The sequence below is a fragment of the Ursus maritimus genome, unplaced genomic scaffold, assembly GCF_017311325.1.
Source record: "Ursus maritimus isolate PB19 unplaced genomic scaffold, ASM1731132v1 scaffold_16, whole genome shotgun sequence".
NCBI classification, from domain to species: domain Eukaryota; kingdom Metazoa; phylum Chordata; class Mammalia; order Carnivora; family Ursidae; genus Ursus; species Ursus maritimus.
Window position 1 is genome coordinate 30,183,455 of NW_024424008.1, and position 25,373 is coordinate 30,208,827.

The 25,373-nt window shown below is 49.1% G+C and overlaps 1 protein-coding gene across 1 annotated transcript in view; it reads right to left on the reverse strand.

Moving 5' to 3' along the window:
• Positions 1–25,373, reverse strand: part of PANX1 (pannexin 1) — a 45,354-nt gene that overhangs the window by 10,636 nt on the left and 9,345 nt on the right. The window contains exon 2 of the mRNA XM_040630989.1: positions 8,642–8,778. Within this exon, the coding sequence (XP_040486923.1) occupies positions 8,642–8,778 (137 nt within the window). The remainder of the gene's footprint in view (positions 1–8,641; positions 8,779–25,373) is intronic.

Sequence of the window (25,373 nt, forward strand, 5' to 3'; positions counted from 1 at the left end):
AAGAAGCAGGCTCCCAGCGGAGGAGCCTGATGTGGGGCTCGATCCCAGAATGTTGGGATCACGCCCTGAGCCGAAGGCAGACGCTTCATGACTGAGCCACCCAGGCACCCCTGGGAGCCTGCTTCTTCCTCTCCCACTCCCCTACTTGTATTCCCTCTCTTGTTGGCTGTCTCTCTGTCAAATAAATAAATAAAATCTTAAAAAAAATAAAAGCTTAGAAACAAACAAACAAAAAACCCTTCTGGGCTGGAAGAAGGGCTGGCTGGGAATACCAGCTAATAATTAAACAATCAAAACATAAAAGTGATGGCCACTAGGGGCTCCTGGGTGGCGCAGTCATTAAGTGTCTGCCTTCGGCTCAGGGCGTGATACCAGCGTTCTGGGATCAAGTCCCACATCAGGCTCCTCCGCTATGAGCCTGCTTCTTCCTCTCCCACTCCCCCTGCTTGTGTTCCCTCTATCGCTGGCTGTCTCTATCTCTGTCAAATAAATAAATAAAATCTTAAAAAAAAAAAAGTGATGGCCACTAAACATGTAGGTACTTAAGTTCTGAGCAACAAGAAATGTCCTTGGGAAGGTCAGGGAAGGCTTTACAAAAGAGGTGACATCTGAACCAGGTCTTCAAGTACAGTGAGGCAACAAGAACAAAAATGCCCTTCGTGCATTAAAACTCCACTCAAATTTCCCCTTTTCTGTGGCCCTTTGGACACNCTCTTTCCTCTGCATGGAATTATCCTTTTCTGCCCACTGAATTCCTACCCGTCCAGGGCACCAAAGCAAACGAGAGAGCCCACAGTGAGGATGTAGTGAGAGCTGAGGCTGGAAGGATGGACTAGGTTGAATAGTGTCCCCCCCACCAAAACTCACACCCAGAACCTCAGAACACGACCTCATTTGGAAATACACCAGAGCCTGCTAGCCACCACCAGAAACAAGAAGAGAAGCACACAGTTCCCGCTCTGAGGCCCCAAGAAGGAACCCACCGTGCTGACACCTACATTTCCAACTCCTGGCCTCCAGAAATATGAGCAAATATATTTCTGTTGTGCCAAGCCATGGAGGGGGCGGTAATTTGCTACAGCAGCCTAGGAACTCGTACGAAGCATAAGCAGGAACTGAATTATGAAGCCCTCGGCTTCCCACATCATAGGCAATGGGAAGCCACTGGTGCAAGGCGTGATGAAAATTTATTTGAGATTACTACAGCCATGGAAAAGGGAACCCACTGGAGAGGAGAGAGACAAGGCAGGAGGTTAAGGTGGCAGAGCAGCGGGGAATGCTCTGCTGGACTGAGGCAGCAGCGGCGGGGAGAGGGGAGACAGATGTAAGAGCCACAGACAGCAAGGAGCAGCACTGTGGTGCCCACTTGGAAGTGACGGGTGGAAAAGGGAAGAACAGAGGCTAATTCTGGGTTTCTAGCTTATGCAAGGGTGTGGGTGGTAGTACCATTAGTTGAACTAAAGAAACAAGAAGGAACGGATTCCAAGCAGAGGGAGAGGGGGTGGGAGGCAGACCCGGGAAGATGAGAAATTGTGAACGTAAGATACCCGAACTCAAGAACTCAAATCCTAGTGGAGATGTGCAGTAGGTGACTGAGTATAAAGGGGAAAAATCAGGCCAACCTTACAATTCAGGATTCTGTAGCACACAGAGATGGCCAAAGCCAAGAATAGCCAAGAAAGCCAAGACCGCTGGAAGAGATGGGAAGTAACAGTCCGAAAGTAGGAAGCAGGTAACCCAAGAACAAACTGCACTGGGGAAGTGATACAAAAAGACACATGGAAGATGTCTGCTCTCAGCCGCATCTTGTTCAGACAGTAACTCACTTTAGAGATAATCCCACGTTTGGGAAGTCTCGAGTGAAGGGCTACTCAGGCTAGTGCAAACACGAGCAGCTTACAGAGGACAGAGAAGAAAGGTAGGTACCCCATTCTACTCCGCACTCAAGGGAACACACCCAAGGGAGCAGGCCTCATGACTCGTGACATTCGGGGAGGGGCCTGGCACAGGAGAGACCTACAGAAGAGAGGATGGTAAGCAGAGCGCTTGTGTGTGGAAGCAAAAAGAGGCTCCTGACTGCCGAATTAGAACCGAGTCATGAGGAAGCAAGGACAAACGTTCCGGTCTGTATGACAATGGCACCAAGTGTTCTAGGACGCAGGTAGTTCCCTTTCAATGAATCATCTGCGAGGCCCTGAGAATACTCCACGGGGGGCGGGCAAACTTTTTCCTGCAAAGGGCCAGACAGTCAATGTCTCTGAGCCATAGGACCCCTGGTGCGTACGTGAGAGCAGATGCAGGGAATGTGTAAAGGAATGGACCCGGCTGTGGGCCGCTGAAACTACTCGCAGAAACAGGCGACGGAGGGGCTGGATTTGGCTGGAGCACGTGCGCCAGAGCTTGTCAATCCCCGGCTCGGGACCCCTGGCTGTCAAGGAGTGGCCCACACAGCAGAAGCTTCAGCATCTCCTGGGCGCTTTCTGGGAAGGACACAGGCCCCATCAGACCTACTGAAGCCGAGGCGACATCTCCACGAGGTTCCAGGGGACTTACGTCCACACCAAATCAGCGAAGCACAGGTCTAGATGAGTGGTGCCCACACAGGGGCCCAAGTCGAACCAGCACTTCCTGGGAAGCTGAAGAAAATCAGATTCCCGGCCCTCAGGATCCTGGATCTTCACAAGCCCCCCTTCCCCCTGGGGTAACGCTAAGGTTTGGAAACCTCTGGTCTGGGAGTCGCAGAGGTCCCCTCCAAACTAGCTTTCTGTGAATCACTTAAATAAAGATCTGTCCATTCTATTAATTTTATTTTCTTATTCTGTGGCTTTTTTCAGTCAAAACCTCGCTTTCCTGTTTCGGAAAATAAAAATCTTGCCTAGGAGCTGCCTACATTGTGAACTTGAACAAAGAACAGAACACTCGGGGAAAAAAAAGGCCCGGTATCAAAGAGTCCTAGAGCGCCACCTGCCGGTCCCCTTGAATGCACACACGTGTCCACAAAAACCGTTCTAAGAGCTACCGGAGGCCACCCCAAGTAAGTGGAGGAAGAGGAAGGAGACATCGAAGAAGTAGCTGGGGAGAAATCACAGTATTGATTACATCAAGGCCACAAACTCCACACTGATCTGCACTTAAATATTCCAGTGAGTCATTTCTTTGGGGGAGTGTGGGCCTCCTGGGTTTAAGGCTGGTGTCAGAACGGAGTTGAGGAGCGTTCACATAAACCCTGCGTCTCTAACGCCCTCACCCTGGACTCAGGATGCTCCTAGAGAACAAGCCTGGTTCTGGGCAGGACACACGAACCGCTTCATTCCCCCCACCTCCACATTTGTGTGCTAAGCACCCCCCGTGGGTGATGCACTGTCCCAGGGGTGCACTGACGCATGAGATACGGGCACAGGCTCTTCCTGCCGGGAACCTGCGGGCTCAGAAATAAGGAACCACTTCCGTAGAATTAAGGCAAGTTACTGCCACCTCCCATGGTTGCTCCGGGAACAGCACAGGCTGCTCTGGGAACGCACAACAGAGACCAGAGTTCAGTGCAGCTGATGTTTTGCTCGGCTGGCACCCCATTTTTGGGATCTGACTGCCAGTAGGCAGCTAGTGAGGTTTCCTGTCCAGAGGCTTCGTGTTGACCCTGCCAGCCTGACTGCAATCTGACTTGGCAATAACCCTCATTCTAGAGGTTCAGAGGAAGCTTCCAGGTGGACAGGACATTTAAACCAAGACCAGAACTGCACATTAGGAGGTAGCCAGATTAGAGGGGAGGCGGGGTCACAGGAGGGTTTTTCAAAGGAAGGTGTGTGTGAAACAGCCAAGACACGTGAGCTACAGGAAGTCAGGGTCCCTGGGGCTGAGGGGTGGTGGGGGCGGGCCTGGCAATGAGACTGGGGTGGGGGGATTCGCAGGGGCCAGCGGGGAGAGAGAACCTTGGTAGCCAAAATAGCTTGTTTTCTAAAAGAAATCTAGACATTGTGTAGGGACACTGGAGGGTTTTGTTTAGGGAAACGACAGGTGAGAAAAGGAGGATGTACGATTATGCCGAAAGGGGTAAAGGGGGAGTAGGAGCGAGGGCAGCAGGAGAGCACACGGCAGGAGTCCGGGAGAGAGAAATGGTGGCTGGCTGCCCCACGGGCAGGATGGGCGACCAAGGACACAAGAGCCACGTGGGAAAGCACAACCGCTGGGCTGGGTGGCTGACACGACGGAGCGGGGAGAGAACGTCAAAACAGCCCTCAGATGTCTGGCTAAGGGAATAGGGTAGATGGTGGCAGTCACAGAGGGGCCAGGCAGGGAAATGGCCTCTGGCTTCAAACACGTGCTGGAGGCACATGCTAGGTCTTTGGGTGCACGAGCTCAGAGTGCAGCTGAGGGTTCGATCTGGAGGTCAGGAGGGACAGGGCTTGCAGACAAAGACACGGGTGCTGATGGCAGAGGGGAGGACGCCGAGACAGACACAGGGTGAGGTGATCCAGGGAGAGGGGCAGCATGAGAAAGGGAGGCAACCTAGGACAGGGCCCTGGACGAACCCCAACTTCTCAGTGATGGGCAAAAGAGAAGGAGTCGCCAAGGAGACCCTGCCCCAAGAGTCCAGAGCATCTCTGCAGAACGAGGGCACGAACCACAGGACTGGACGGCTGAGAGAAGTCAAGTGGCTAAGCCCCAGGGGGAGAGCATTTACGCAGCAACAGAGGAGCTGCCAGTGACGTGGGGAGAGCGTTCTGGTGGACAGATGTGCCAAAATGTTCGTGGGGACAGAGCCCGCAGGAAGGGAAGGCTGAGGACGCAAAGGAGAAAGACGGGGATGTGTGCATGCAACCTGGGGGGCGGGGGGTCCAGAACACAGGGGTCTGGCCCTTGGTCAGGAGAGGGGGGCCTCTTCCATTTCTCAGAAGGGAAGGAAAAGGCTAGGGCTGCCCTGGCGACATCTGGCAGTCTGATAGCAGGAAGCTAGGGCTGCTCTCACGTCAGAGCTTCCATTTTCTCTGGAAGTGGTGGGGAAGGCCTCGGAGGGCAGGAGGTGGTGGTGGGGAGTGGGGTGCCCTACTTTAGTTTCAGATAATGACGAACTCAGAGGGCGGTGGCCACGGGAGTGGAGGACACATGGAGCGGGGGGCAAAGTCCTCGGAGAGCAGACAGAGGATGGTGCGTCGGATGCATCATCCAGGAGGACAGAGTTCTCGTGGGATGGAAACGTCTGTGAGCTGTCCCCGCAGTCATGAATGAATGAGGGCTGACTGGGAGCATGACAGCAATGTGGAGGAGGTGGGGAGGACCCAGCCAGGTGTCCAGAAGAGCTGGGGAGCCGGGCTTTTGCACAAAGGAAGCACAGCCAGGGTAAGGAATAAAGCGATGGGGAGAAGACACACACCTTCATGCCCAACCTGAACCAAGCCCCCCTGCCCCCCAGAACGCTCTCGTGCTAGAAAATCCCTTTCTGTGTCGAGCTGAGTTTCACCACCTGGCAGCCACCCCCGGGTGAGCGTGCAGACTTCTGAAGCCATGCAAATTCAACCCGCACTTTTTCACAGGCAAGGACCAGCTGAAGTCTGAAGGAGGCCATGCGCTCTCCCCCCATCGGGCTCTGGGGCCTCGGACACGGCTCCAGCTGCTGAGAGGGCCCCTGGCCAGCTCAGCAATCACAAGTCCACTGAAGGTAGACAGGCCAAAAAAGCAAACCATCAGGAAGAACCCTGCTGAGAAGGAATCCGGCAGCCCCATGTCCAGGGACAGGGTCACGAGACCTGCAAGCAGGGACTAGCACAGACGCCCGTCCACCCATGTTCGTGGCAGCATTAATGGTGAGAGCCATGAGGCAGAGGCCACCCAGGGGCCCATGGAGGGATGCGTGGACACACAAAACATGGTCAACACACCTGATGGAGTACGACTCAGCCTTAAAATGGGAGGGAATTCTGGTCATGTGACGAAGTGAGCAAAACCTGAAAACATTATGCAGAGTGAAATAAGCCAGACGTAAAAGGACCCATCTCATAGGACTGCAGCTACAGGAGGGACCTGGAAGGGCGGACAGAAGACAGACAGCGGGACAGTGGGTGCTGGAAAACACAGGGAGTCATTGTTTGATGGGTACAGAGTTTCCATTTGGGAAGGCAAGAAAGGCCAGACGATCTTGGCAGTGGTCGCACACGGTGTGAATGTCCATAATGCCACTCAAATGCACACCTGAGAAGGGCTAGGAAGGTAAGTTTTATGTGGTGTGTATTTTATCACAATACAGTGATAATCAGTCAAAGCTTTCCCTCTGAGTTCGGTGGCTGCACGTCTAAAATCAAGGTGTTGATAGATCTGTGCTCCCACCAGTGCCTCGAGGAGAGGACCTTCCAGCCTCCTGCACAGTGTAGACAGGTGTTCTGCTTGAGCCTCTGTGTCACACGCTGTCTTGTCCCCAGTGTCTCATATCTCCTCCCTGTCTGCAAACAAAGTTCCCCTCTGTTATGAAGACACCAGTCACATTGGATTAGGAACCCTCCTGCCCCACTCCGGTTAGGACCTCACCTTAACTAATTCCACCTGCAACAACCCTATTTCCACAAAAAGTCCTATTCGAGGGTACAGGCATTAGGACATCAATACATCTTTTAGGGGATACAATTCAACACACAATACCACCCAAATGAAGACTTGGTTTTCTTGTACATCGGTTATTTTTTTATTGACTGCTGAAATTATACGTGAAAAACTGGACAAGAATTTGAGGCTCTGGATGAAGATACCTGCCTCCAGAGAAGATTTATTTCTGCTGCTGGCTGGCAGGCAGGTTAGAGGTGCCAACCATCCCCCTATCTCCTCCTTCAGTGTGCAGTGAAATGATTCAAACCAGGATTCTAGTCCCCAGGAGGGCTGGTCTAATTTAGCACCATCCCTTACTCCCCAGTAATGGACTTCCGAGCCTAGGGTTTTGACCCGGGTCCTTCCAACTTGGTTGGTCCCAACTCTAATTTTTGCCCCCAGCCCTGTGAATCTGGAAAGATCTCTCAGCCAAACTTCCATCCAAATAAGCTGGGCTACCACCACCAGAAAGAGAGCTCCTCGGTCTCTCACTGACACTGGAGACTGAAGGCTTGGCTGCCCGCACTGCTCTATGCGGCTTCTCCTTCTCTACTGCAGGGGCAGTGGACGGCCAGGGCCCTGACTCGAGTCTTAGAGCCAGCAACTAGTCCTGAGTCCCCAGCTTGCTCTCTCTAGGTGCCCTTCACCTTACAGTGTAGCAAAATCCTTGAGTTTCTTTCAGCTCTAAAGATTTCACAGTCTCTACCATCCCTGCCAGCTCTGACACTGGACAAGCCAGATTATATATTCTTCTCCTGTGGCTCCATTAATGTCCAGTCCAGCGACTAATTACAACCTCCCTTCTCCTAAGAGCATCACAGCCAAGGCACCTAAGCTATAACAGCACGGATTTCGACTTGCAAACAAGGCTGTTCAGCTTCTGGAACTATGCCCATTCATATTACTGGTTGGCCTGGCTACTAAGACATGCAGAGTTGATGGGGACACAATGGACGCTAAGGCTGAAAGTCGAAGAGAAAAGCCCAACCCCAAAGAAGAAAGAAGTCATTGTGGGGCATCACTGTGCCTGATGGCATGCAATAAATAAACAGGAGAAGAGGCCTGAGTCATAGCAAAGGACTTAAACTGTTCTTTTTTAGAAAGAAGGATGCTGTGTGTTCAACAATAGGTCAAGGCTGGAGAGAGTCAAACTTCAGTCTTTGGCTTTTCAGAAAATAAAATAGCATGCTTTCCACAATGGAGAAGAAAAGCAGAAAAAACACAAATCTTTTATTTGTTTTCATGATGGACAAAAGAACCAGTGACTGAAAATAATGACAGGCTGATGCATAGTCCTGCTTCTATATGCACAGAGAAGACCTAATGGAGCCACTTCCTTACACAGAGAACGTTCTCCTGCACAAACCTGCCAACTCCAGCTCAAGTTCCTCGCTGCCCATCCTCTATGCACCCCCCACCTCCACTGCTCCTCCAACACGGGGCTCCTGTCTGTACCTCTTCTCTTTAGGACACTGGTGTCTCCCATGTAGTGTCCCTCCCTCTCCTTGCAATACCTGGACCCATCAGAAAGCAAAGCAATCTATCCCAAAGGCTGTGTTGCAGCCAACAACAGGGAGACATCACCAAGCTTCCCAATGCTCCAGCAACACCCTGGCTAGAAGAAACTAAAGTGTATGTTGGCCCTTACTTTCCCCAAGGAATCCTGTGAGCAGTGAAACGGCACTGGCCAAAGCTAGGTTCGAGTCCTAGCTCTGCCCCTGTCTAACACTGCCCACCCAGGCATTCCAAAGGGCACCGGGAGCCTGCTCTGTGTGAGACGCTGCTGGGCAGTAAGGGTAGAAAGGTGACTAGGACACAAGAGGTGTCCCCTGGTACGGAGCTAAAATCCAAAAAGTGCCTCAGCTCCCTCAGGGACTAGTGAAGGTGCTGGACCAAGTCATCTCTGAGGTCTCTTCTGACTTGAAAGTGCTACCACTGTATGATCCGTGTGACAGCGCTGCGGGCTGGCCCCAGTCTCTATGTGGCTGTGGACTGGCACAGCCTCTCTGGGCCTCCGTTCCCACATCTACAAAGCACACTGGTGAGATTCGCAAACATCCCCAGTTACCTTGTGCAGGCACAGTGGAAGGCGTCCAGAATCACTCTGCAAGGAGCCCTGCTGAACAGCAGCCCAACAGTAGGAATCCACGAAGGCAGCCTGACGCCAGGAGAAGGAACTTGGGGAGAAACAGCTTATCTGGGTACCTGAGAAGCAAAACCAGATGGTACCAAATAAACGTGAGTGCAGGGTCTGGACCCGTCTCCCCGCCCCCCAGCCCTCCCTCCCGTGTTAGCGAAGTCACAGAGCGCCATGCCAGGCATAGGTTAGAACTAAGACCCAGCGCCCAGGTTCACATTCAGGCTGAGTGTTTGAGAGATTTTCAGCCGACACTAGTTGTGACGGCAGCTTGGGCTCAGCTGGGGAAAGCTCTGGAAAGAAGTGAAACCACCATAAAAAGAAAAAATGGCCAGGAAAAGAACTAGAGCCTAAAGTGTCCCAGGGAGACATGTACAGGGCTGCTTGAATTTGGGTGAGGACTGAGAGAGGGGAAGGGGTACAGGGCAGGGGGAGGAAAAAGACGGTCGATCAGAAAAATTGGACTAGAGGAGTCCTTCAGAGCAGAGAAGTCAGGACTTTTAGCCTGACAAAGGGAAGCCCAAATGAACATCTGGTGATAGGTCACCAGATGGCAAATCAGCAGTTTTCCGTCTCCTCCAAGAAAAAAGGCTGCATGGGCAAGTACAGCCCTCGTGAGAGGGTGCAGACCCACAGACAGGGCGATGGGTGCTGGATGGGCCAGCGCAGGAGACCCGTGGGAGCATGAGCGCACGGCAGGTGCACGGACCCTCCGCTCAGACCCAGAACAGCCACTCCGCCTTCCACACCCCGCGCGGCCAAACAGACGCTAAGTGCTTGGGCCCTGATGCTGGTTCCATTCAAACCCAACCCTGCTGCTCACAGCTGAGTGACCTCAGGTCACTTCACCTTCCGAAGCCAAGGCTATTCAAATGGATGTTGGCGTTAATATCTGCATTCTCAGTACACTGCCTAGTTCCCAGGAGTTGGTCAGTAAGTAGTACATCCTTCTGTAGGAAGTAAGTAGTGGATTCTGTTAGTGCTTGAAAGAGTGGGGGCGTGCCCACCCTAGACAGGGGAAAGGAATGGTAGGAAGGCGCATGGGTGGCTTCCCTAGTGTCTGGGACAGAAAAAGCCCCAAAGGGTCACCTCCCTCCCGGCACGAGGTGGGCTTTATACTTGCGGCAGGAGAGGGCAGTAATGGGATGTTGTCCAGGAAGCAGTTTCTTGTGGTGGAGGGGATACAACAGGCCTAGGGCACCCCCCCTCATCGGGGACTTCTATGCCCACAGGCATCAAGAAAGGACTTCCCGGCAAGAGCCCTTAGGGGAGATCACTGTGAAAAGTCACATGCCATCTGAAAATCTCTGATAATAGAGTAAGTTCTTGCTAGCTTGGAATGGCTTAAACATGAGTTGGGGGTAGGTCACAGATTTCCAGGACCTTTCAATTCTCATATCCCATTAAACTTGAGTTCTTACATTTTATAAAAATAGACTAGTCAGAACAGTGCAGAGCCACAGGGCTGACTCCACAAAGCTCTTGCGTTAGCATGACTTAGCTAAATGCTGCCCAGGCAGTCCCACCCACCAAGGCTCACTGAGCACCCTGGCAGACACACAGGAGGGAGACGGGCCTGGGGTTAGAAACAGATGGGCGACTGGCCAAACGCTTTCTCATAAAAATGGACAGTGCTATTAGGATTTCATGAAAATCTGTCTGCTCCGTATATCGTTTAGGTATTGTCCTTGCCACGCACATAGCCAGCACGTTGTAACTTTCTTCTATAGGAAACTATGCTACCTCCGAAATCTTCCCCAAGGCACTGGTGGAAACTGCGAGAGCATGAATCACTAAACCTTTTATACCAAAGCTTTTGCGAAAGAGGAAGAAAGCAAATATAAATGAGTCTAGAGAGATGGAAATTGAGGCGGCGCTGAGCTCAAAAGTAAATATTCTTCTTCTGGAATGGGATGTCAGAAGAAAAGACAACAGACAACCAACAGTCACGGGACACTAAGCATCCTGAACTCATTGCCTCATTCCAATCTCACAGCTAAATCAGAGAGGGAGGGAGAAAAGATGTCTTCCCACCCTAACCCTGGATGAAACCAAACCTCAAAGTAACCCCTACCCACGCTAGTAACTGGTACCAGCAGAATTTTAATCCCTCAGTCTCTTAAAACACTCCTCTCGGCCAGTCACTGCAGCGAGGGCATGTTGGGGAGGTCCTGGCAGCCAGGGTCTGCCAGAAAGGAGGTGGTTTGAGCAAGGGGTCCCTCCAAGTGACCAGGAGGGGCAGAGCTTTCTGGGAAGAGTCAAGGACAAACCCAGAAAAGGAAACAGATCAAGCACCGAGGAGTATTTCCAGGCCAGAAATGGGAACCAAGGAAGTCCAGAGCCAGGCAGCAGCTGGAGCCAAACTGAAGGGTGGGAGGAACGAGGGCGGAACAAGAGGGTGAGGGCGCCAGGAGCTGGGCTGTGCAGCCCTGCGCTCCTCCCGTGGGGAGCAGCCCAGCCTGGCTTCCAGGCACACCCGGCAGGCTGTGCAGCTGCTGCCGGAGCCCAGCATGCTCGGGACCTGGACCATCCCGACTCATCCTTCCAAACGTGCTTCCACAATCTCTATCTCATTCAGTCTTCAAAATAATATTGGGAAATAAGTAAGGTGCTTTGTATATTTTCCTACTGGTCTCCAGTATGGAAAGCTTCCAAGTCCCCCCCCCCCAAAGGCACTGAATTGAAACAACAGTTTTCCTTTAAACCAAATTAATTCACCAGGTCTCTGTTTTCCACACCCAAAACTGACTTTTTTTTTTTTTTTTTTTTTTGGAGGGGAAGGTGGGGCAGGAGGCACATAAGGGGCAAGGAAGAGAGAATCCCAAGCAGCAGGTCCCATACCCAGTGAAGAGCCTGACATGGAGCTTGAGCTCATGACCCCGAGACCATGACCTGAGCCAAAATCAAGAGCTGGACGCTTAACTGACTGAGCCACCCGGGCACCCTCCCAAAGCCGGCTTTTAAAAAGAACCCAACCAGGGCTAACATCAGCCAAGACGCACATAATCAAGTGTCATCTTGTAAATGAGTTTGAGACCCGAGGTACTTCACTACCCGACCCTGCTGGAATAGAGGAGAATTAATGGTTTTCCCCTTCCAGGGCCCAAGAAATTAGACAGAGGCCCCATCGAGCCCAACGCCCTCACTAAATGGACGGGAAGAGCAGCCTGTACCTACCAACCTGCGGTCCAGGATGGGTAACCACAAGACCGCCCAGTCAAAGGGAGCACACGACCAACACGGAACCTACAAGGCTGCTTTCATTCAGTCCGGCATTGATGGTGCAAACAGCATAACAAAATACAGCTTGCTAAGTGCAGGAACAGGAGAAAAGAAAGCTGGTCTCAGACCCCGGGTGCACAGAACCATGCAGCCAGATTACACCCAGAAGACAAGACTGGAGAATTAAGTAGTGGTCTCTCTCCTGTGGGGGAGAACCCAGAAAGTCTACACCATAGGAAAGGGCTTGTATTAACCTGGTGTAAAACCTGACGACTGTCCAATGAATAAAATTCCCGTGACCTGGGTACCAGGGCAAAAAAGGCATGAAAAGAACTCAGTGTCCTAGGAAAGAGGCAAAATAGTACTCAGTATATCTAAATGTTATTTTATTTTTAAAACTTTTAACATCTAAGATTAACTCAAATATACAGAAAATAATATAACAGATACCCAGGAGTTTACGGCAATACTGACATTTTGCTGTATTTACCCATCCCTTTTTTAATAAAGCATTTTATTTTTATTTTTTTCAGACCTACAGAGAAATTACAGGAATATTGCTATAATGTTCAGCCATAAAAAAGGAAATTCTGCCATCTGAAACATGGATGGACCTTGACGGCATTCCGGTAAGTGACATACGTTGGAGAAAGACAAATACTGTACTTAGATGTTTTATCCAGTAGAAACGAACGCCTAGAAACAGAGAACAGTTTGGTAGTTGCCAGATGTGGAACATGGGGGTGGGGCACAGGAAATGGGTGAAGGTGGTCAAAGGGTACAAACTTCCGGCTATAAGTAAGGTCTGGGGATGTAACATACAGCATAGTGACCATAGTTAAAACTGCAATTCTGTATCGTATACTTAAAAGCTGCTACTGAGCAAATAGATGTTCCAAGTTCTCACCACGAGAAAAAAGACTGTAACTATGTGAGGCGATGGATATTAACTACACTTACCGTGGTCATCATTTTGCAATATACACATCTGTCAGATCATTATGTGTGGTACCTTAAACGTATACAGTGTTATAGGTCAGGTATAGCTCAATACAATGGGAAAAATTACATAAAATCTGTAAACACCATAAAATATGGTATCAGCATAAAAAAAAGAACATTACAGTGAAATCACAAATACTCACCCACAGTCAACATCCTGCCACATGTCCTCTCTATACCTGTATACCTCATACACACATTGCTTTTTCTTCCTGAACCCCTTGAGAGTAAGTGCAGTGGTTATGACCCTTTCTCTCAGAAGTGTGTATCTTCTGAGAACAAAACATTTCTATATGACCCAGCGCAATTAACGATTTTTTTTTTAAAGATGCAATACTGCTATCGGTATTCGGATTTCCCCAACTCTCCTTTAGAGCAATCCCCTCCCCCCTTTCAATGGAGCTCCAGTCCTGCACCAGACATCATGCGTTCAGATGTCACATGTCTTTAGTCACCCGATCACCTTATCCCGGAAGGGTCATCTGCAGCCCTAACGGGGGTGAAGAGCACAGGCCTCTGTTCTGTGTGAGGCCCCCTTGATTTTTGTGCATTTGACTGCCTGTCCATGCTCCAACCAGCTTCTGCATTACAGGCAGGACTCCCCCAGGAGGGACACCCCAGGAGGCACCTAGCATCTGTTTCCTCCAGGGCCAGTGACGTCACCTACGACGGCTACTTGCTCAAGCTGCTATCAGGGCTCTGGCGGACAAGTGCCCTTCTCCCCGAGACAGTTGTCTGTGTGGAGATCTCAGGCTGTGTAAGTATTCGGTTCCCCAGCAAGCTTTCACCCGGTGGTGAATCGGACACTTCCACGGGAGTTGCAAAATGAAGGTTTTCCAACTTCATCCTTCCCTCTGCGTGTGTTAGTCAGCATTGTACTAGAAAGAGGAACTTCCCCTTCCCCCAATTTATGTTTTTTAGTACTGAGATGGACTCATTATATATAGTCTTATGTTTTTCAGTATTTCGTCATCTGTTGCTCTTATCCATTTTGATGCTCAAAGCATTTCCGACCAGCTCTGTGCCCGTCGTTTCTGAGCACCCTGCACTTTGTGGTGCAGATGTCCTGGGCTCCTCTTGTACTTCCCCTGCCCCAGCCCTGCCACTGACCGTGTCTTCAGGGAGCTCCTGGTTCCTTTTAGTAGGTAATACAATTCCTAAATCCAAGATATAGATGCAAGATGTGCTCCCTGCTACTGGGGTGTCATTGCTCCTAGCTGCCTTCAGCAGACACGGCGAGGAAACCAATCTGTGTCCATGGGTGTGTGTATGTATGTGAGAGAGACAGAGCTTATACCAAACATTCAAATTCAGTTTAACACCCCTGGCCTGCCCGGGTCCATATTTGTATCTTCTATCTTTTACAGTGAGACCCCTAGATCCCAAATATACCAACATAGTTACTCATTTTCTCAATCCTAAAATTCACATAGAATAATTTCAGAATTTTTTAAAGCAAACCTATCTTTCTGATTTTCATTTTAAAAGGTTTACTCTGGATGCTGTGTCCATAACTGCCCATCCAGGGTCAAGAATAGAAGCAGACACCGGTCAGGAGTCTAGTGCAATAGTGCAACTGAGAGACAGTCTGAAGAAACAGTCACAGCACGCATCTGCCTCAAGTCTCTTCTACTATTACCGCTAGGTCCCAGCCTAGGGCATAGGGTCTGGGAAGTGAAGAGCAATGCAAAAGGCCAGGGGGAAGGCAGAAAAAGAAATCAACACACACGTCTCTGCTATAATGTCACTGATGGGTTAAAAAGAATGTTGGTGCTCTGCAAAATCACACCAAATCACACCAAACAGCAACAATCCTGATGGAAACACACTAGTGTGATGACGGGGTACATAAGGAAAGCTGCTGAGTTATGCACACAAGAATAAAAAGCAAAATACACAAAGACCGGAGAGAACTGCCTGACAGCACTTCTAAAACACAGCACGTGACCAGCGGAGCCAAGAGGAAGAGCCTGGGGCGAACAGGCAAGTGGAGGCCAAGCCATAAGAACAATGTAACCCCCCCATTACACTGGCATTCCCCTGTGTGCTGATCACATATAAGCTACTTCCCATCACAGAATCACCTACTGAAGGAGAACAGGAGTCATTTATTAAATACTGTCATTGAATAGGAATTAGAAGCTCTTGTTTAATCCAATAAAAGAGCCTATGGACTAGTTATCATTTAGTTCCATTTGTCTGATGCAGAAATAAGGCTCAGAGTAACTTCCAAAGTCAGCTAATACTTGGTACAGGTGTGACACAATCCCAAGTGAGTGGCCCTACTCTTTCTCCAATGTGATGACAGCCTGGGAACGAGGGACCAGGGAGGAGAGAAGGCAGAGGCGGGGCGGGGAGGCAGGGTGCAGTGGAGAAGGACAGGTGCGGTACAATGCCAGGCCAGCCAACGACACAAGAAGAAGCAGGGAAGGGCCAGCCTCAAAGTCCCCAGCAGCCTGGGCTTGAGCCCCAGGCCCAAGTTCATGAGAAAGTGTCATCAAAAACCACAGGGCCAGTGGCTGGTGTGTGAAGACCAATGGCTGGTGTGTGAAGACCTAGCCCAGAGCACCTAATGCCGTTTTGTGCAGAGTATGAAGACTGTTGGTGAGGAGGAGAGGCGGAGACTGCAGACATGGACTTTACTCAGCAGGGATGGAGGCTGGACCCATGGAAGGGAAGGGCCAGATCAAAGAAACTGTATTATCAAAAATGCCAGAGCAGGAATCAGACGTGTAAGGGCTGGGATTAAGTTCTGGCTGCAGTGCCAGACTTGCCACATCTCTCGGCTAGAGGAAATGTGGTCTTGACTTCTGCACTGTAAAAGCACGGGGGAAATGAGGCACTGCTTCAAAATGAACATGAGAAATGGATGCCGCCCCAAAAAGGAGGTCGGGGCATGAGGTCAGCTTAAGAAAAATGTCAAATGAGCAGACCATTGGAGGCCCAGGGGCCATTTCATAGACACTTTAAAGTATAAAAGGGTTAGAAGAAAATTACCGTCTAGCCAGTCTTCACTGACACAGAGGTCCAATTAGATAGGCGGAAGGCATGTGAGCCCAAAGGAACCAATGAGGCACATCTATAAAAAAAAGGCTTCTGGAATCTTTGGTCCTGAATGTTGCTTTTACAAAGATCTCATTATACAATAGCCATTGGGTTTTCTCTTTTACTAACGAGTCACTTAACCTCCGTGAACCTAATTTTTCTCATCCGCAAAGCCTCAGAGAACTGCTATAAAGATCAAAGGAAGCGCCTACCACAGCGCCAGCACACAGGAGGGCTCAACCAATGGCCACTCCTGTTTCTCTCTGGGCATCAGGCTCCACGATAAGCCCTGGAGACACAGACACACGTTCCGCTGTCACATCCTGTCTTCCTTTCTTTGGTGCACTTGGAATGATCTGAATGCCACCTGTACTGATTGGTTTACTTCTTGGTCTTCTCTTCTACAGCTCTCGAATACCTGCTCCACGAAAGCCTGCCGTGGATAACCGGGATCTTAGATTTAATGGTGCCACAGCCCGAGACGAGACCCCACTTTGTTAAGTCCTTTTGCATCCTCTCTCTCTCAGTGATGGCTTTTGAAAGCTAGCTCTTGGGGTTCTGGCAACAAAGGAACCCTATTGTGTAGGAGGCCTTGAGTTTCTCAATCTGGTAATGAATCAGAGATTGATGACTCCAATAAAATGAAAAGAACTTATAACAACTGTTACCATTATTTAGATAACTGGTCATGAGACTTCTTTGCAAATACAAAGACATTCTAAGTAGACCAATGCGGGTTTCAGGGCAAATGCTCTTTTCTCAAGAAAACTTAAAAAAGAAAAGAGACATTCAAGTTCGTCTGAGCTGGGTATTTAATGGCACAGGGCCTTTGTGCCAGCAGAGTATCAGAGAGAGCCACGGACCCTTGCCTTCCAAGTGCACTGTTGTTCCCGTATCTATTACGGGGCAACAGAGCACAGATTTCTCCCTGAGGTACTCAGAACTCATTGGTGTTGAGCTCAACCCAGCAAGGATTCACTGGGCATCTACTGTGTACATGGTGCCACGTGGGACACGGGGGATTCAAAGATAAGACATGGTCCGTGTCCTCGAAGGGCTGACAGTCCAGCGGAGGAGGCCAAGACTATGAACCACAAATGATAAGAGACAACACAAACTGCATAATGGTAATGGCTAAGTCATGGCAGGTGTTCCTATTTGCAGGGAGGAGGACCCTGGCTGGGGAACCAGCACAGCGAACACTGGAGTCTCTGGAGTTGGTAGCTCGTTATGGAGGGGAGCAGGCCACTGTGCCTGGAACACAGAGCCCAGCCGGGGATCAGGCAAAGCACATCCTTGCAGACTTGATTCTGTGGTGCTGGCAGGGAGGGCTTGGCAGGCTGGGGTCGGGGAGCTGTGTTTTAATGTCCTTAGGGCTGTCCTCCGCACAGCCGCGGTCCTGATGACCGGCACAGGCTGAACTGCCGGGCTGGGAGGTGCTGGCCGTGACTGTAATGGAGCAGACGGTCTTCCCCCCAGCTCCAGTCCCCCCGCCCCCGCCCTACAGGAATGCGAGCAGCTTTGGTGCTGGGGTGTGAGCCTCCCCCGCTCTCTGTCCACTGTTCCTCACCCACAAGACAGGTGAAGGGCTGAGCACACAGGCTTTGGAATCAGAGCTGCTTTGCAGCCGGGCTCCGCGGGCCCCTAGGCTGGTCATCTGACCTCGGTGGACCTCAGCTCCTTGTCTGTCAGAGCCAACCGTGCCAGGGTATGGTTACAGCCAATCTCCCCCGAGCACCCGCCCTGCCCCAGACGCCGGTCCTGTGCTCACTGTGCTGATCCATTTCATCCACCTCCCCATGAGATGGGCTCCAATACTACCCACATCACTGAGGAGGAAACTGTGGGACAGAGAAATTATGTAACTTGCCTGGGGTTTCACAGTGGATGTGTCACCCGCCAGGGTGAACCCAGGCAGTCTGGCTCCAAAAGTCACATCCTTTTTTAAGATTTCATTCATCTATTTGAGAGAGACAGTGATAGCGAGAGCACGAGTAGAGGGAGGGGCAGAGGGAGAAGCAGGCTCCCCTCTGAGCAGGAACGGGGCTTGATCCCAGCACCCTGGGATCATGACCTGAGCTGAAGGCACATGCTTAACCAATCGAATGAGCCACCCAGGAGCCCCCAAAACTTAATCCTAACCACAATCCCACAATTTCTCAAAAGTGAACATGTAACTGTCTGGCAGGACTGCTGCTAGCAAACAGTGTGCTCGGAGGACTAGTGCACAGGAGGTGCGGGTCCGTGGTGGCTTCACGCGGTAAAGGAGTGTTATTCAAAATCCACAAGGAACCCTTAAAACCCAACAGTAAGAAAACAAACAACTCAACTAAAAATGGGCCAAAGACCTTAACAGACACCTCACTAAAAAAGATATACAGATGGAAAATGAGTGTATGAAAAGGATCTCCACATCCTATGTCACCAGAGACATGCAAATTAAAACAGGGTACCAGCACCCGCCTACTAGAACGGCCAAAATCTGGAACATGGACAATACCAAATGTTGGCAAGGACGTGCCACAACAGGAACGCTCATTCACTGAGACTGGGAATGCGAACACACACGGATACTTGGAAGGCAGGTTCTTGCAAAACTAAACACACTTTTACCACATGATCCAGCAATTGTGCCCTTTGTATTTGTCCAAAGGACTTGAAAATTCACGTCTACACAAAAACTGCACGTGGCTATTTACAGCAGCTTTACCTACAATCCTCAAAACCTGGAAGCAGCCGAGATGTCCCTCAGCAGGGAAATGGATCAACTGTGGTACACTGAGACAAGGGGACATTCGGCACTAAAAGGAAATGAGTTGTCAAGCCATGAAAAGTCACGGAAGAACATTAAACGTATATGAGTAAGTGAAAGAAGCCAATGGGAAAAGGCTGTAACTGTATGGCTCCAAGTCTATGATACCGTGGAAAAGGCAAAACTAGAGAGACAGGAAAGCCATCAGTGGTTGCCGGGGGTGCCGGGGTAGGGCTTGATTAAGCAGAAGATTTTTAGGGCCGTGAAAATATTCTGCATGATACTATAATGACGGACCCATGTCATTCACATTTTTTCCAAGCCCAGAGAATGCATGACTCTTGCGGGGGGTGTTGATGATGGGGAAGGCTGTGCGTGTGCAGGGGCAGGGGGTTTATAGCAGATCTCCGTACTTCCCCTCAGTTTTGCTGTGAACCTAAAAATGCTCTAAAAAAGGAAAGCCTTCCTTAAAAAATGTAAACATGCATGCGTACATATGCACACACGGGAGCTGTTAATACTGGTCCCAAAGACAGCAGAGGAAGGCAAGCACTCAGTGCAGAGGTAAGTGGCATTTCCCTTCCACAGGCCCCCTCCGGGCCCGGCCAGGCCCGGCCAGAGCTGTGGCTTTTCACAGGCCCACAACAGACAGGGCTTCCTGCTCGGCCAGGTGACCGCTGGCTCCATCCAGGACCAGGTGACCGCTGGCTCCATCCAGGACCAGGTGACCGCTGGCTCCATCCAGGACCAGGCTTCCACACAGGTTCTGGCCCACTGCTTCCCTACCACCCCATGCCAGGCCAGGCTTCCAAAGTGACCATGAAGCCCCGGAGCAGAGCCACTGCATGGGACCAGCTTGGGTCCTTTCAGATCGGCTCCAGCATCCCAGGAGAGGCAGGTGAGCCCCCATGTGCTCACAGAGTGCCCGGCAATGGCCCCCGGTAAACTCTGATAAGCTATTTGTCCCATACGAAGTACCATGCGGAGTCCAAGACACCTGTAACAGTCCGCGTCGTCCAAGTGCACAAGAGACCGTCGGCCCGAAGTTAACTGCAGTCACCCCTAACTAGCGTCTCCACAACTCCAATCCATTCTCATGGCGTACCTGGGGTGAGGCTTTAACATGCCTATGGGACCATGTCGCATGTAGCTAAAAGCCCTCTGACGGCTCTGGATAAACTCAACAATCCAAACACCACAGGCACTCTACAGCCCTGTTCTTTCCCCCAAGAAACCACGTCTGCTCTCCCCTAAGAGGCTTCCCCTAGGCTGAGGGATAACTCAGCCCAGGGCCGCTCCTCAGAAAGCTGTCCCCGATGTCCCCAACTGGCTGGGGCTCCCCACCAGGCACTTGGTCCAAAACATTTCTCACAGCCAGGAGGCGGCAATCCCTGGGGAGCCATCTCCCCGGCCAGGCTGCAAGCGGCCGGCCTTCTTTACCCAGGGCTCCTGGTGCACGGGGCAGTGCCCAGTGAAGTGCCCCAGGGATGAGAACATGAATTAATGGAGATGAGAGGTGAAAAAGAGTAAGGCTGGGCATGAACCACAGCGCCCGACTCAGCAGGAGCCTGGAGGGCATCTAATAACTAATTTTAGCCCACTGTCCTCATGTTACAAGGGCTAAAACTGGCTCTCGGGCCAGATGCCTTCTGGGCACACATGCCCCACACAGCTGCTCCTTGCTGTGAAGCCATAAGGGAGTTCCTTCAGTTCTTTACAGTGCATCATTTTCCCGTTCGGGTATTCACTGTGTGCGACAAAGAAAACCGAAAGCATAAAGGCTTAAAGAGTTTAGAGAGACTTAAAAGGAATGATGCCTTATTAAGACAAAGAATTTCAAGATCATCAGACTCTCCTTCCTCTAAGGGACACTGGGGGAGGGACAGGAGGCTAGTGAGTTACTCCTCTGGGGCTGAGGCTCCCGCACCCGTCTCAGTAGCGCCTGAGCATGAGTGAGAGCTGGGGAGAAGCACGAGGCCTCTCACCTCAGCTGTGCTGGTTTATGGTTTATCAGAATATTGCAAAACCTCCAGACTGGAGAAGCGTAACGTATGCCAGCTTCGGTGCCAACCCGCACGTACTAAACACAAACCAGCTTCCAGGCCTCCTTCCATGTACTATCTCACTAAACAGGAATCATTTTCTGTTCTGCAAAGAAAACCTGGTCAAAGGAGAGGTGAGCCTCCCCAAACGAGGGAACAGAACTTTCTCTGCTTTTCGAAACTCTAAGAACTCTTACACATGATCAACAAATGTGCAGCAGATGTTAACATTTAAAAGAAAGATTTCTGAAAGATATCTTTACAGTCCCCAATGGATACTTGCTAGTTTTGCTCATTGACCAAACTTAATCAGGGAACAGAGGGAAATGACTTTTTTTTTTTTTTAACTTTCAGCTTAAAACAAATATAAAGAAATAGTTAAGATAGATTGGGGATGGGGGAGATTTCATAAGGCAATGATAACCAGCTGAGACCTCACGGTCTCCCTAAGATCAACTACCCCCAGCCAAAAGCACGAGTAGGTAGGCTGGAAAGAATGAGCAGTTCCTAGAACGGCGCTAAGTGTTACAGCCAGAGCCCAGAACCACGTCTTGTGAAATCCCAGTGCAAATAGGGAACTATGAACTGAAACAGTGAGATGCCATTTCAACGAGAAGAGCAAACAGAAAACTCTGAAAATATTAAGCATGTAAAACAGTGGGGGCAGACCTGCTCCCCTCTATCGCTGGTAGGAGCGTGAGCTAATATTCTGGAGAGCACCTGGAAGTACCTTTTACGTTTGGAATGTGCATACCTTGTGATCCTTTAACTTCCAATTCTACCCTCCAGTTTGACCCCAGAGCAATGGTTCTCCAAGTGTGGTCTGGAACCTGAGAATCTTTCAGGCAGGTTGTGATGTTAAGCCTATTTTCACAATAACACAAAGTTTTATTTGCCTAATTCTTATTCTCATTCTGAGTTTATACAGTGGAATTTCTAGAGGATACTGACATGGGACATTGCCACACGATGAATGAAAAGCAGATGTGAAAATCAGTGGTCTCCTATTAAGTCAGACATTAAGGAGATTTGGTAAAAGTGGAAAACAACACCACTCTTCTTACAAAATTCTTGTTTCTGAAGTTGTTTTTTTTTTTAAATTTATATGTTGACTTGTTACTTTAAACTGTTTTTAAATTTTCTCAGTTTTAATTTCTAACACGATAAATACTGATAGATACAACCCACAAACAAAAGTTCTTTGAAATCTTCAACAGAATTTAAGAGTGTCAAGTGTAAAGGGGTCGTGAGACCAAAACGTTTGAGAACCACTGACCTAGAGAAACACATTTTGCATGAGGAAGCATGTCCAAGGACGCTCCCTGAACCACCATGTACAGCAGGAAAATGTAGAGCGAATGTACATGACCCTTAACAGAATGGCTAATGAACTGGGGCGTAGTCATACTGTGGAAAGTTATGCTACGCCTAAAAAGAATGAGGCAGACCTGCGTGCAGCGACATGAACATATCTCCAGGACACGCCGCAGACAAACGAGCAAATTGCAAGCTATTAACACATGCATAATATTTAGTTAAAAATTTAATAATAATAAAATACAAATAAAATCCTGTTTTTCCACAGGAACAAAGAGCAGTGGAAAACACTAACAAACAGTAATGGCAGTTACCTCTGGGGAAGAGACCAAGAGTAGGTGTGTCCAAAAAAGGGCAGGGCTTTACTTTTCTCTTACTGCCTGAACTTGAACACACACACACACACACACACACACACACACACACACAGACTTACAGGCACGTGGCAAATTAGAATTTTGGATCACAGAAGCTCCCTCAACACCCCAACAGCAGGTGGTGGGACAGACCCAGGCTGGTTGGTGCAAGGAGCGTCCAGGAGTCTCAGAGCCTCAGCCTGTCCCAGCAGCCGAGGCACTCAGGCAACCGACAGCCTACTCATCCTTCCTCCTGGAATATTCACCACTTTCCGAACCCATCTGGAAGTTGTAATTCTTCTCAGAACCCATTCATAATCAGTTACAACTTCATAAAGACAGTAGTAATAGCAGTGATCAAAATATAGAACGTTAAGTGGCCTTAATAACAAGCACCCCAAAATGTAGCAATGTCCTGGTTCTCATAACTATCAAAAATAAGTGTCCAGGAGTTGAGATGACCTGACAAGTTCCTAATAAGGACCTGTCGGTAATGCTCCTCTTCCCATAACTCAGTAGCATTCTAAATATTCACTATATTATGAGGAATTTATGTCCGGAAGTTGCAACAATCTGCAGTAGGCAAGTCGGACACTTCGACTGCTGAGCTTTGCCTTGGTTTCCTTGTTCACAGTTCCAGTGTTCCCTGATTTTATTTATTTAATTGACCCAGGTATCTCCTTGCATCTAGAAACAAGCCAGGATGAAAGCAGTAACACGATGGTCTGGTATTTTATGAGAATTAATAGACCACTGAACAATACAAATAGCCCAAAACATGCTCAGTCACATAAGAGTTGATAATAAAGAAGTCACCATGACCAATGGGTAAGGAACAGGTACCTCAATAAAGAACAACGGGGGAATTATCAGCTGGAGTCTTGACTCACACCATCAACAGACCAAAGCAGACTGAAGAGGTAAATGTTAAATAAAATCATCCAAGATAATTAGAAAAAAACGGGATGGATATTTAACTGTTCTAAGGAGGAACTACACTAGTCTAATCATAACAGAATTGAAGAAATAAAAAATGAAAAGATGGATAGTTTTGACAACTTAAAATTAACTTCTGTTCATCAAAATTGACCGTAGTCACAATTCAAGGGTAACTGACAACTGGAAAGGAAAGCATCTGCCATCAAGGACAGCCCCAAAATATCTGAATCCATGTTAGCTGTTAATAAAATCCACTGAGAAACCAACATCCCCTCTGAAACACAAGCAAAAGATATGAACAATTCACAGAATTATGTAAATGATAAAAGTACATATGGAAAAACGTTCAACGCCATAACTGAATAAATGGGACCTGAAACGACAGTGGACCTTTATCGATAGACCTACTAAACTGTCCAGGACAATGACGACATGCTGCGGATGGAGGCAAGACGGGCCCGCTCCCACCTGCTGGTGGAAGTTGGGGGACAATCCTTCCGGAGGGCAGCCTGCCACACCAGAGTCCTGACAATGTCTGCTCACTCAGCCTCATCATTAGACTTACACAGTTTGTGGAAATACTGAAAGCTTCAGAGGGAAGAGGGCTCTGTTCAGGTGTATTCCCCAATGAAATTTATATTAGCAAAAATATTGCGAAAGGGTTAAATTTTGATATTCCTATTCAACATTCAGTTTTGTAGCCAACAAAAAGCAAGTTTAAGACTATGATAAGATGGGGAGCGCCTGGGGGGTTCGGTCTGTTGGGCGTCTGCCTTCAGCTCAGTCATGATCCCAGGGTCCTGGGATCAAGCCCCGCATCAGGCTCCCTGCTTGTGGGGAGGCTGCTCTCCCTCTCCTACCCCCTTGTGCTCTAATAAAATAGGCATTTTATCTCTCTAATAAAAATAATTAAATTCTTTAAAAGAAAAAAGAATATGGTAAGATGGCCCCAATTTAGTGTTTGATGTTTTAAGAAGTAGAAGCTGTCAGCCATGTATATATAAAAAGCCTCGGGGGAAAATACAACAAGATATAACAGTGGCTATCTCGGGTGGTGGAATTACTGCTATTTTCTCTTCTGTATTTTCCATATTTTTGACACTGAGCCCTGTCTTTATCATCAGATAAAAACACAGAAATTCAGAGAAAAAGGAGTACAAGATTTGGAGAGGATGAATAAATACATGGGAATGAAAAACCCTTTTCCCCACCACACACCTGTAACCCATGGAGAGCCAGGCTTGCCTCAGTTCTCTACAGGCTCTGTCTACGGCCTTTCCCCGCCAGCCACCTATGTCCTCACGCAGCCTGCCTCACTCAGCCAGGGCGCTCCCAAACTGCCTCCCCTTCTCCACTCTGGACCCAACTCACAGGCGCAGTTAGGGGTTTGAGCAAAAAGCAAACCAAGGAAGCAATCTGCAGTGAAAGCAGTGCTTACGTGATTCTTTCAAAGGATCTTGCTAATCCAAACTTGGAATCTGCAAAGGTTCCAAGATGTACTTTCAGTTTTTGCTAGTGGTGGAAATTCCATCTATTATGAAAGAACAGACTTTCTTCCATGGTTTCATTTCCCTTTCTTCTTTTTTTCCTTGGGGCAGGGGTGGGGAGACACAGGAAAGGGGGTAATAAATCATCAAACATGGGTCTTCTAATTTACTAGGTCTCTCCAAGTCAGGGACTAGCATGCACTGAAACAGAAAACAGAACACCTTCCCACCAATAGCACATGAGGGTTCCTTTTTCTCCACATCCTTGCCAACTTATTTTTTTTTTTTTTATTTTAGCCATTCTGACAGCTACAAGGTAATACCTTACTGTGGTTTGTATTTGTACTTTCCCGATGCTGAGTGATGTTGAGCATCTTTTCATGTGTCTGTTGGCCACCTGGATGTCTTGTTTGGTGAAATGTCTGTTCATGTCTTCTGCCCATTTTTAATCAGACTGTTCTTTTTGGGGGCTGTTGAGTTGTATAAATTCTTCATATATTT